Source organism: Bubalus kerabau, chromosome 1 (genome assembly GCF_029407905.1).
Source record: "Bubalus kerabau isolate K-KA32 ecotype Philippines breed swamp buffalo chromosome 1, PCC_UOA_SB_1v2, whole genome shotgun sequence".
Lineage (NCBI taxonomy): Eukaryota > Metazoa > Chordata > Mammalia > Artiodactyla > Bovidae > Bubalus > Bubalus kerabau.
Genome location: NC_073624.1, coordinates 170,868,672 through 170,881,883, shown reverse-complemented (window position 1 = coordinate 170,881,883; position 13,212 = coordinate 170,868,672). Strand labels below are relative to the sequence as shown.

Genomic DNA, 13,212 nt, shown 5'->3' with positions numbered 1-13,212 from the left:
CTAAGATCCCAAGTGCTGAGTGGCTTGGACCAAAAAACCTCAAAAAACATAGAACATAGGGTGCTGTTGCTTAAGAGAAACACACCCTCGCTGGGCCTATGACGGTGTGAGGCGGGGCCTGGCCGCCTGCTTCCTGTCCCTGCGGGGACCAACCCGTGTGAGCATCTCCCCCCAGCCCCAGGGGAGCGGCCAGCAGCCTAAGCCGGGCCTGATGGGCGCCCTCGATGGACAGTGCCAGAGCCTGCCCAGGCCCGCCCTGCTTGAGAGGTCTTGAGAGCCACCCGGTCACTCGCATGAGGCGAGTGCCGTCCCTGGACAGCGTTCTGCCAGACGGTGCAAGAGTCTGGGCCTAGACCACGGTCTCTGAGCCCAAGGGCGTGCCTCTCGCTCCGGCCATCTCTGAGTTCCCCCTGGCCTACGAGCGCCCCCTGACGCTGCCACGGAGCAGCAAGGACAGAGCTGCTCTGGCGGGGCCGGCCCCGTGACGCGTTCCTCGGTCTGCTGGCCTCAGACCCGCGCAGGGCGATCGTCCGGGGCCTGAGCCGAGCCGTCCGGCCAGCGGGAAGGCAGCTGCGCTCCCCGAGCCGGGACTCACTGAGGCCACCCCGGTTCCCGCGGTGGGCGGCGGTCCTGGGCTCCGCTGGCGCTCACTCACCGCCAAGGGCCGGGGGCCGGGGGCGAGTTACTCTGTCTACCGGGACCTTGGCTTCCTGTCTCAGACTCGGGAGACCGCGAGCGCTCCCCGCCCCGGCGCTGGAGAAGCGATACATGAGGCACTCCCTCCGCGTCAGCGGCAGGCTTGAGGATGATGCCTCCATGAGGCTCCTGCCCTCCGTGCACTACCGCAACCACCCTTCAGCGGGCCCCTCCCACGCAGGGTGCCTGTGCCGGGTGAGGAGGGCGGGTCCCCGCCGGGCCCGGCCGACGCACCGCTTCAGCGCCGAGATGTTCCTGTGTGGCCGCGGCGGCCTGGGCGGCGCCCTCTCCTCCAGGAAGCCCTCGCTGTCCAGCAGCTGCCGCACGGCCAGGTTGGCCAGCTGCTCCATGAGCTTGAAGGTCTCCCCGATGTTGAGGAACATGGAGAAGAAGAGCTCCTGGTCCCGCGTGTCCACGCGGATGCTCTCAGGGAAGAGCAGTGTGGCGTTCTTCTCCAGCCGTGTGACGTCCACCCACTGCACCACCAGGCTCACTGGACGCCGGAAGGGACAGACACGGCATGAGGGCAAGCCCGCTGCAGGGCCGGGCGGCCTGCTCCTGACTCCCCCCTGTGCCCAGCCCGAGCCCGGCTGTGCGGGGCTGACCCAGCTCCCAGTCCCAAGAACCTCCTGGGTTTGCCCACAGAATGGCTGAAGGACGGCATGAATGAACAAGCAGAGGTGAGCGAGCTGAGCCCCGGGACCTGAAAAGCCCCAGCTGGGGGGAGTGTCCTGCTCTGGGGGCAAGTCACAACACGGTGTGGCCGGCACAAAGAGGACACTGGTCTTGCCTCATGAGCAGATGTGAAGGCAGGAGAGACAGGTGAGGTTGGGACAAGCGTGTGCATGGCTGGGCGCTGGGCCTGGGAAAGGGAACACGGAGAGCAGCTGAAGCCTTGGGGCTGCTTTCCGGGGGTGACATGGCAGCAGAGGGCGCTGGCTGGGCATCTGCTCTTTGTCCTGAGGTCAGGGCTTCCTGGGCGGAGGGCCCCACAGCCCCTTGGATGCAGAGGCGCACATCCAAGGCCCCATGGAACCTGCAGCCGCTCAGGGATGAGGGGGGCGCTGGTATGTTCTACGTGAAAGAGGGGAGGCCCTGTGCAGAAAGTCACCATGTGAAGAGCTGTGCTGGTTGACGCAGACATGACAGAAGCCCCCAAGGGCCAGGTGATGTTTGGCTCAAGTCTGGGCGTTCTGCTCATGGGTCACTGTCTTCTGGGGAGACTCTGGTGGTTGTGTGGGCACAGAATATCTGGAGGCTGAGCCCTCAGGAAGTCTGGAAGTCTGGGGAGGAGGTGCACTTTCTAGAGGCAAGGTGGAGGGTGAGTGCAGAGGATGCCAGCACCAGCTGCAGGCTGGGGCAGGGAGGGTGGGGGATGACGCGGGGAGCCCATGCTGCTTGCACTCACCCTCCTTGCCGAGCAGAAAGGAGTAGAAGCAGAGGTGGTTGACGGTCAGGTAGAGCCAGCCCTGCCGGGGCACACGGCCCTTCCAGTAGCTACAGGAGTAATAATTGACCAGCTTCTCCCCATCGGGCATCCCGAACTGCTTCCTCATTTTCAGCTCGGCCTCCTTGAACTTCCCGGGGTCCTCGTCTCCCTGGGGCTGCACGTTCTTGTTCTCTTCTGCGATGATGCCCTGGAGGAGGACACGGGGAATCAGCCAGCGGCACTCGGGGCTCCTGGACACTGCCCTGGGCCACAAGCAGGGAGACCCGACAGCTGCTCTGGCCACACAGAGCAGGTGACTTCCCCTAACTCCCAGAGCTCTTTCTCTCTACTAGCTCAGAGCAAAGACTTTCAAAGTTACATTTTAGTTATTTTAATGTAAATACCTGAAAAATAGAATACATAAACATGGCAAAAAAAAAATTGCAAATAGTAGAAAAGGGAGTTCAATGAGAAGGAAGTCTCCATCTCCTCTGCTGTTGTAACCACTTTGCTGATTTTCTCCCAAACAGGCTGGCATTGATGCACCTGTAAGCAAATACACACATCTGCTCTTTCCCTTCCTTCTTTGCCCAAATGGGATCTTGCTGTGGCACTGTTCTATGAAGGGCATTCCTCATGCCAGTGTCCTGAAGGATGTTCTGTATCTGACACTCCCCCTCCTCCCCATACCTCCTCATGCCAGTGTCCTGAAGGATGTTCTGTATCTGACACTCCCCTTCTCCCCATACCAGGTGGCTGCTGCCTCTGGCCCCTGCTCAAGGCCTTTGGGCCAGCTGCAGGGCCCACCCAGCTCAGGGCGTGTCAGTGCTGTGTCCCGCCAGCATCTTTAGTGGGCTCACAGTGCCCAGAGATATTCCCCTGGGTCACAGAGCCAAACCTCCCGGGGGTACAACAGGTTCTTAGTATATCTGGCTCAAAATGTACACATAAATCTTCCAGGGAGTATGACTACTCGATAAGCTAAAGGAATTCAAGGCAAGTGGTGTGGCCCAGACTGCTGCTTCCACGGAGCCTCCTGGCAGCCTCATGTCCCTGCCTCCACGAGTAGGAAAAACAGCCAGGAGCTGGGGTGAGGACCCAAGAGCAGCACCTCCATTTCAGTACAGACAGCACCACTGTACCTGCAACCCCAACATCTCTCTCTCAAGCTGCCTCTCTACCTCCCCAGAGCACTGCTGCAGAAGCGAGCTCTACATCTGAGCACCCTCCTCACTACCAAGGCCCCACCTTTGTCTTCTGCTGCCCTCCAGCGTGCCTACTGGGAGGCTGGAGAAGGGGCCCCACCAGCGGGATGGTGAGTGCCAGACAGCCTATGGACCGTCACTGGCACCTTGGCCTTCAGGCCCCCTTCCTGGGTCTCAGCGGGTGCCCCCACTCCTTCAGCTGCACCTGGGAGATCCCCAAGCATGGAGCAAAGGGGCTGACATGCTGCTTTGCATTTTTCTCTGCATTCCCACTGGCCTGGAGTACTGGTCCCACCGATGGAACGAACCACCTGGCCCCCAGGACTCGGGTTTTGTTTGCTAGCTGATAGAAGTGCACCGTAACGATCGCTGGGTAGATTTTGAACGACTAATTTAAGTTCTTTAACAGTTTTAGGCATATTCAAGTTTTCTATTTCTTTGTCTCAGTTTCAGTTCTATTATGTGGCAGATCAGATAACAGCCCCCCTAAAGATGTTCCACTGGAGAAGAGAATGGCAACCCACTCCAGTATTCCTGCCTGGAGAATCTCCATGGACAGAGGAGCCTGGTGGGCTACAGTCCATGGGGTTGCAGAATCAGACATGACTGAGAGACTAATACACTGAAGATGTTACATCCCAATTCCCAGAAGAGTTGAAAGAGAGGTACTAATTGATTAAACAAGTCAATCAAGACGTCAATGCTGCTGGCATTAAAAAGAAAGGTAAGGACCAAAAACTACGAAATGCATGCCTCCTGTTGTTGTTTCTATTTAGTCGCTTAGTCGTGTCCGACTCTTTGCAACCCTTTGGACTGTAGCCCTCCAGGTTCCTCTGTCCATGGGATTTCCCAGGCAGGAATACTGGGAGTGGGGTGCCATTTCCGTCTCCAGGGGATCTTCCTGACCCAGGGTTGAATCTGTGTCTCCTGTATTGGCAGGTGGATTCTTTACTGCTGAGTCAGTAAAGGGAAGCCCTACAAGGTTCCTAAGAGCTGGAAAAAGCAAGGAAGTGGATTCTCCCCTCAGAGCTTCCAAGAATCAGTCTTGCTAATTCCTTGATTTTAGCCTATGAGATTTCATTTCAGACTTCTGACATACAGAACTATAAGATAAGAAACTTGTGCTTACTTAAAACTAGTGTTTTAAACGTTTGGCTGTCCTGGGTCTTCTTGCTGTCAGGCTTTTCTCCAGCTGCAGTGAGCGGGAGCTACTCTCCGGCTGCGGTGCTCGAGCCTCTCACTGCAGCGGCTCCTCTTGCTGCAGAGCACGGGCTCCAGAGCGCATGGGCGTCAGTAGCGGTGGCTTCCCGGCTCGGGAGCACAGGCTCAATAGCTGCGGCACACAATCCCAGATCAGGGGTCGAACCCGTGTATCCTGCATCGGCAGGCGGATTCTTTACCACTGAGCCACCAGGGAAGCCTTAAGAACTTCTGCTGTTTTAAATCACCAAGTTTATGGTAACTTGTTACAATAGCAATTGGAAACTAAAACATTATTTTAATAGTGTCCATCTTGTCTTAATTCTTATAATTTATGGGTGTAAAGCTGTTTATGGCATTTTCTTTTTTTTAAGCTCTGCTTTTTTTTTTAATATTTCATTCCCAACATGGCTTGAGGTTTTTCTCTTTCGTCCTGTATCACTTTTGCCACAGGTTTGTTTATATTTTAGATCTGTTTTTTGATCTGTTGTTCTTCTGTATCATTTCTTTATTTTCCAAGAAATTAACTTCTTCCCTTTGTTACAGGCATACCCTGGAGATACTGCTGGTATGGTTCTGAACCATAGCAGTAAAGCACATATAAGCAAGTCATACAATTTTTTTGGTTTCACAGTGCATATAGAAGTTATGTCTACACTATACTGTAGTCTATTAAATATGTAATAGTATTATGTCTAAAAAAAACAAAGTACCTATCTTAATCAAAGAATATTTTACTGCTAAAAAATGCCAACTATAATCTGGTGAATAATAGAGTCTTCGGTGAATAGTAAATCTTTCTGTGATCATTGTATTTCTGTGTTTCTAATTTCCTGGTTTCTCTGGAATTCTTCTAATTTACTGAATTGGACACTTGGCTCACTAACTCCCACCTTTCTTTTTTATCACGTCATTATAAAACATAAAACTTAAGACTTTACATTTCCTTCTGTGTGCTGCTTTTACTACATCTCCCAAGTTCTGATATACAGTAGTATTTCTATAACTGTCCAGTTCTCTCTTTTTTTTTGGTGGCATCATGCATCTTGTAGGATCTTAGTTCTCCAACCAGAGGTTAAACCAGGGTCCCAGCAGTAAAAGTGCTGAGTCCTAACCACTGGCTTGCCAGGGAATTCCCTCAACATTTTCTCTTCTGTAAAAAATAAATTTTAATTAATTAATTTATTTTTGGCTGCCCTGGGTTTTCGTTGCTGTGTGGGGGCAACTCCTCAGTCGTGCTGTGAGGACTACTCATTGCAGGAGCTCCTCTTGTTGGGGAGCACAGGCTCTGGGGTGGCTGGGCTTCAGCAGCTGCAGCTCGGCGCCTCCCCGGGTGCACTTTCGGGGTCTGGAGCACAGACTCAGCTGTGGTGCAAGGACTCAATTGCTCCGTGGCCCGTGGACTCCTCCTGGCCCAGGGATCAAACCCGTGTCTCCTGCACTGGACCCCGCACCACTGAGTCACCAGGGAAGCCCCTCACCTCAACATTTTCTAATTTCCATTTTTAATTTGACTTATCGAGAACTTTGGTCTATTTTGTTGGTTAGTTTGTTTGGGCTTGGCATGAGGGAAGCATTCCATAATGTTGCTGTTATTGCTATTATTGCCCAGCTGGCTCAGTAGGAGAGTGAAGGCCTGCCTCTGCTCTCTTTGCCTAGTTTCCTGGAGCTAGAAAGGCAACACAGGTCCTGTCCTAACCAACCCCAAGGCACACAGAGAACTGCTGAGGAGCTCTCGGTGCTATCTGCCCAGGTCTAGGAAGCTCTGGCATTATGAAGTCACGAGGGCTTGCCCAAAGCAAGCTTGTATCATAAACTCTGACCTAGTAAGGGCCCTCTGAGCAATCTAACCCAAGGCAATAACCACCAGAAAGAAAAAGAGGCAGATTCACACACATACATTCTCAGATAAATGCTCATTATGCTAATTATTCCCTAAAGGGGAAACAATATAAACATCACCATGATAAGTTTTTACACATTCATAATTGTTTTGCTACCTGTAAAATATTCCACTAAGAATATCACATATGACTGATCAAGTCCCCTGAATATAAGGTGCTCAGTACAGTATTCATATAGCAAATAAGTACTATGTTAGCAAGTATGATCACTCTCGATTAGCAAAGGAAAGAACAGCTGCTTTCCCTCTTAACACGGGACTGGGAGGCACTGTTCCCTGGCACTGCTTCAGGGAACATCCTGATACATAAGTCATGCCTCGTATATTCTGCACATATGAATACACTCTAGGGTAAATTCCAAGGAATGCAACTGCTGGGTCAAAATATCTGTGCATTTTGAAGTAATGTTAGCTTTATGATAGAAATATACTTCATATTATTTTTAATAATAAGTTGTCATTTCCAACTTCTTCCTCTGTTGGCCAAGGAACTAGTCACAGAGCTGTATATCTGCATATTTGCTCTAACACTCTCTAAGGGGATGGGAACTCCCAGCTATGCTTAGTCAGACTCTGGTGGCTGGCCAGAAGATGAGGCCTGCATACAATGAGTTCAACTGCCCCTTTCAATACCAAGAGAACAGGATTGGACACTTCATTCCATCTCTGCTTCATGGAGGAAAGAACTATATCATGTTGTCTGAAGTTTACAGAGGATGACATAGGTGAATACTGCTAGCCCAAAGAAGGGAGTCAGAACCAGTATGGAGAGTGAGTCTTACGTGTATCTTGCCCTTGACGAAGGTGGTGATATCTTCCTCATTGTCAAAGATGGACAGCGTCTGGAGTAAGTTATTTTCCAGCCATTCCCAGTGTTTTGTGATCTCTTTTCGGGAAGAACCTAGGGGTGGTTTGGTGGAATAAAGAAACGGAAAATCACAAAATCACCAGGACTTAAACATAAACTCAGAGAGTTTAAAATGGGTGACCTAATTTGCTATACAAAAAAGATTACTATCTTTCACCTGTCTACTCTTTCCATATATATGTGTGTGTGTGTGTATAAAACAAAAGTCATAAATGGTACTGATAAAAACACAAAATAAAAAAATTCAGATAGAGAGTCATGAAAAAAGTAAAGCCTCCATTGCCCTCTAACACCAAGAGCAAGTGACTGCTAGTTTCTTGTGTCCTCCCAGAAGTAGTTTGTACACGTGCAGATTTGCTTACTTACTTTTCTTTGAGACAAAAGGACTTAATGTGGTCTTCCACGTGTAGCTGATTAGCCAGACAGTCAGACTTGGTCTAAGTGACTGCGGTTCTCCCAAGAATTTAGGCCTCCACAGGTGGCAGCGGGAGCTTCCTGCAGGACTCCAGGTCCCTGGCTGGCTGGTCTCCTGCTGGGCCAGAGGCCCCCTCCCTCTCTCCGAGCCAGATGCCCCATCCAGGCCTCTGACTGCTCTTCCTCCTCCCCTGAGTTCACATCCCAGCTGGATCCTGTCTCTTCCAGGAACCCTTTGTTTCACCCCTGTTTGACTCTTTCAGTTGCTAGCTGGCCACCAGGGTCTGCCTCACCTCAGAGGGAAGTCCCTGTCCTCCTTAGGAAGAGGGCCCCTGGAGGGCACTGCAGGCCCCGTGGAGATGGAAAAACTCAGAGGCAGCCCAGTGCCATCCCAAAGACTGAGGCAGCTGCTTTCTCCGCCTCTATCAGGGAACTGGGAAAAGGGGCCTCGGGAGAAGTAAAAGGATGAGGCACGTCTCTTCCCCATCCCTCTGGCACCCCAGTTTTGGGGGGTTTTCATGTGTCTGGCAGGGGGTTTGCACTTAGGAACTCTTTTCTAAATGAATTCACACAAGAATAAGGAAAGGAGTGAAGACTCTGCTTCCTTTCCAGTGTCCTGGGGCCATCTGCCGACTGCAGGTGCCCAGAAGGCCCCGCTGTCTCTGTGGCTGCGGGAAGGCCCACACGCTCGGATGGAGGGGGCTGTAGCAGAGACGCGAGTTCTGCATGACTGTGGGTGACCCACAGATCCCTGGCCACCCCATCCTTTCCTGCCTGGCCACAACTCTCCTACCAGCTGAAGACCCCGTCCTGGCTCCGTTCCGGCCAGGCCGAGTTGGTCCCTGCCGTCTCCTCTGGCCCAGCTACCTGCTCAAGCTCTGTCTTCCAGAGTCACAGTCCAGCCTGTCTTGGTTAGGGTTGATTTCTTTTGTTTCTTTGCATTTACCCAAGCAATTCACCACCCTAACAAGCAACAGCATAGAAAGACCCTTTCCCACGGGTCTGTGGGAGAATGTCCATGTGAAGACGATTAAACCCAGAATCATACACTAACAGTGATAATCATGACAATAAGCATAACAACAGATGATTATAGCAAGAGATAACCATAAATAGAAGTTCCTAAATCATCCATGAATTATCATTTTTCTTTTCATTTTTCTTTGCATATCTATTATGGCCTCCTTTCCTTAGTGCATAGAGGCCAAGGCCTAGTTGTTAGGAGAAGGGAGTTCTTGCTTGCTTGCTTTTTTTGCTAAGAACCCATATTTGAATGTGAAGGTTGAATTTGTACATGATGCAACTCTCACACACATATTGCTGGCAATCTAAAACAAAGGAATCTTGTTCACTACACCTGTGTGGATCTGCCTGAACTTTAATTATAAATATTTACACATATTCACACAAAAGAATTATTAGTTAAAAGCAACTTGATCTTCATTTCAGTTCAGTTCAGTTGCTCAGTCATGAGTGCACACCAGGCTTCCCTCTCCATTGCCAACTCCTGAAATTTGCTCAAACTCATGTCCGTAGTCAGTGATGCCATCCAACCATCTCAACCTCTGTTGTTCCCTTCTCCTCCTGCTTTCAATCTTTCCCAGCATCAAGGTCTTTTCCAACGAGTCAGTTCTTAGCATCAGGTGCCCAAAGTGTTTCCAATGAATATTCAGGACTGATTTCCTTTAGGAAATCATTTAGTACCAAGTAAATACTGAAACTATCTCTATGCCGGGTACTGGTAATAAAAAATATAATAGCTAATTGAATTTTAAGTGCTATTTCTGTTTTTTCCAGAACTTTTTATAAATTATCTTATTTGATTCTTAGAGCACCTTGGAAACAGGTACAGGCATTTTCATTTTATAGGATGAAGCGGAGGCACAGTTAGGTTGAGCATATTGCCCAGAGTCACCTCGCTGGCAAGTGACCAACCATAATGCTAATCCAGGCTGCCTGCACCCTCACGGAGTTGCTGGTCTGGTGGGAGAGCAGCAAGCCTTCAGTGCAAAAGTGCTGCTGGGGACGTGGCAGGTCCAAGGGAGGGAGAAGCAGTACGTGGTTCTGGGGAGTCTGGGAAAGCTTCTATAGAGTGTGACATCTAGGCAGGTGCTCAACAGAGCGGGGGGAGGCAACGTGGATGCAGGGGGATGCTGTAGGCACATCAGCCAGGACAGCTGTGGTGAAGGACTTCAGGCCCTGCAAGTGTCTTGTCTGGCTGAAGGCCAGGTGTGAGCTGGGGGAGGAAGAAATGGAGGCAAGCAGATCCTGAAAGTCCTTTGGTGGTGGTTTAGTTGCTAAGTTCTGTCCGACTCTTGCAACCCCATGGAGTGTAGCCCACCAGGCTCCTCTGTCCATGGGATTCTACAGGCAAGAATACTGGACTGGGTTGCCATTTCCTTCTCCAGGAGATCTTTCTGACCCAGGAATCAACCCGGGTCTCCTACATTGTAGGCAGATTCTTTACCAACTGAGCCAGGAGGGAAGCCCCTTGTAGCTCTCCCGCCAGACCAGTAACTCCTTGAGGGCATGAGCAGCCTGGATTAGCATTATGGTTTGGTCACTTTCCAGTGAGGTGGCTCTGGGCTACATGCTCAACCTAAGCTGAGGATAAGCCTCAGCTTCATCCTATAAAATGAAAATAACTGTACCTGTCTCTGAGGTGCTCTAAGAATCAAAAAGATAACTCATAAAAAGTTCTGGAAAAACAGAAATAGTACTTAAAATTTAAAGGGGAAAAGTCCTTTAATGGCAAGCTAAGGAGTCAAGATTCAGTGGCAGGTGTGAGGAGAGGTCTGGCTTTGGAGAGCCCAAGAGCCATGTGGGCAAAGGCAGAGCGGCAAAGGCAGATGAGCACAGGGGCCTGGCCGGGGCAGGAGCTCCCCAGTGCAGCGCACCCCTCCCCTGGGGGCTTCCCACAGGCCCCCGGAGCAACCGCACGCCTCTCTTCCTGCAGAGAGGCTGCTCCCACTGCCACTGCCCCCTGTCCATGCACTCTCTGAGAAGGAGGATTCTGAGACGCAGATGAGCATCTAGAGGACCCATTTCAGCACGAGGCACCTTTTCTTGGCCCAGGCACACATCAACTGCCCCGGGCGCCCCCACACAGGCAGCCGCTGGCTCCTGCAAGTGCCCCACTCAGGGTTCCCTGTACCCAATCCCAGCCCCCATAGCTGCAGTCCAGCTGTGAACACTCTCATCACGCCTTCTCAGGTCTCCAAGGAAAAACATTACCCTGGGGAGCAGTGACCCTGGCTGCTAGCACAGAGAGCATTGGACACAGTGGACACAGGTGCTCAGGGTCTGATCTAGAGCTCCGTGGGACTTCGGGCAAGTTTATTAACTCCTCTGGGCAGTTTCCTCATCTTTAAAATAGGGGAAACCAACGTTCTCCCTTCTGGAGTTGTTGGGAGGTTCACATACCTGGCAGGCAGGAAGTGCTATCTGAGAGCCAGCTATGACTGCTGTTCTATCCCAGGGACCTCAGCCAGGCTGGTCCCGCTGAAAGGGGACTTCCTCCTGGATTCTCAGGAGGGTGGCTGTTTCCTCTTAGGACAACTATAGCCGATTCTCGTTATTCACAGTGGTTGTGTTCTACAGAGTTTCCTCGAACGCTGAATTTGCCAATGCTGCTCCCAGGGGAGCTACAGGGCTAAGTTCCTATGAGCTTCCGGTTGCGACATTTTCATCAACTGATCCAAATACTACTTTGTCTTATGTCTTTCTGCTTAAAGCCATCTTATTTAATACATACTTTTAATACCCTAGCACTGAACTCATAGCCAGGAGCACTGTAACTCACGCCTGAAGGAAGCTCCTCTAACTCCTATTTTCTCCGTAAGGCACGTCGCAGCTTCTTGCCCTTAAAAGCACCACACGCCACGCAGCACTTTAGCATTATACTTGGGGCCATTTTAAACAGTAGAATCATCAACAGGTAACACAAAAACACGAAAAGCACGGCGAGATTTTTAAAAGGAGATGTGTTCATGGTTTGACCGCTGAAACAAGAAGGCAGGGAGGTGGATCAGCGGGGAACCTGTGTGTCTGGTGATTCAAATTCTTCACTGCTCTGCACACACACACTTCCACAGATGTCCACAATCACAAGTATTGATTTTTGGGTTTACAGATAACTTTTAGTGAGTAGGTGAATTAAAAAATTATGTAGTACATGAAAAATGATCAACAGTATGGACACTGCCCAAGGCCAAGCCCTTGGAAAGGCACAGGGCTTCGTGACACTCACCTCCACCTGCCCTGCATCCGTGCATAGCCATGTTGCCTTCCTAAGGTGGATACTGGCCTGGCCTGTGCTGTCTGAATAAAAGGCAGCACCAGATTCTCAGTAGGCTGAGTCCCTCCCTCTCTGGGTCAGGCCCTGCCCAGCACCCCTGGTGATTCAAGGCACCTACCACACGCCACTGTCCAGTAGACCTGCGAGTCCTGGGTCTGGTGGAGGATGCGGTAAGGGGCCACCCGGGCGCTGGAGTCCAGCACCACATCCAGGGTGCCCACAAGAAGACCTGGCAACAGGGCAGAGAGAGGGGAGGGTGAGGGAGGGCTGTGCTGGGAGCTGAGCCCGGCTGGAGGCAGCCGCGAGGGGAACACTGCCCCACAGCCCCAGCCCAGAGCGTGAAACATCATACGTCATTTAAGTCCATTAAATTACTTCTCTTTCCTCAAAAGCCTTCAGCCAGTTTCTGATCCCTATCAAAAAATCCCCTCCTACTTATTCCCGTTTATCCTCCTGACTCAGAAACACCTGCAGGCAGGGGCTGATTCACGGGGCTCAAAGCTCACGTAATCCAGTAGGCCCTCTTCAAGAAAAATGCAAAATCAGACTTGAAAACTAGCATTTGTCAGAATGAGGAAGGAAGTACAACGAAACAAAACAACAAAGACTTCCCTGGTGGTCCAGTGGCTAAGACTTTAGGCTCCCAATGCAGGGGTCCGGGTTCGGGGCCTGGGCAGGAAACCAGACCAGGTTGCAACTAAGACTCCACATGTTGCAACTAAGACTCAGCACAACCAAACAAATAAATATTAAACAAAACGATACCACAAATATCACAAAATCCAGAAAAACAATGTGATTTATTAACTGCCAGATACATTTCTTATGACACGTCTCTCTGACATTTCTGGCTGTATACTCTGATGTCTTTTTCATAAGACAATGATATTTAACATCATTTTCCACATCAACAACAGGAAGATAATGTAGCCTCAAAAGTCATGATGGAAAATAACAGGCAAATTTTTAGTATTGTCCAAATTGTCCCATTTTTTTTTTCCATCTCTGAAGCATTTTAGGTCATTTCAGGTTTTCCTTCTCATCACAATGTCATCAACATTTGTCAACATCACTATTTCCCCAATAAATCAGAGGAAATGTTTACATTTTGCAACTATTTGATTTATTCCTCTTCATTAATTGAATGATTCAGCTAAATAAAAGCCTGTCCATTGTTCATATTTGAGGTTTGCTTATTTA

General features: G+C 50.4%; 1 protein-coding gene across 5 annotated transcripts in view; it reads right to left on the bottom strand.

Moving 5' to 3' along the window:
• The window catches only part of TBC1D9B (TBC1 domain family member 9B), a 39,204-nt gene that overhangs the window by 23,113 nt on the left and 2,879 nt on the right, over positions 1-13,212 (bottom strand). For 4 of the 5 annotated variants that reach the window (XM_055539118.1, XM_055539127.1, XM_055539131.1 and 1 more), the window contains exons 2-5: positions 12,131-12,241; positions 7,216-7,334; positions 2,105-2,333; positions 931-1,189 (exon numbers count right to left, since the gene is read on the bottom strand). In XM_055539118.1, the coding sequence (XP_055395093.1) occupies positions 931-1,189; positions 2,105-2,333; positions 7,216-7,334; positions 12,131-12,241 (718 nt within the window). The remainder of the gene's footprint in view (positions 1-930; positions 1,190-2,104; positions 2,334-7,215; positions 7,335-12,130; positions 12,242-13,212) is intronic. The other variant, XM_055539126.1, reaches the window with a different exon arrangement.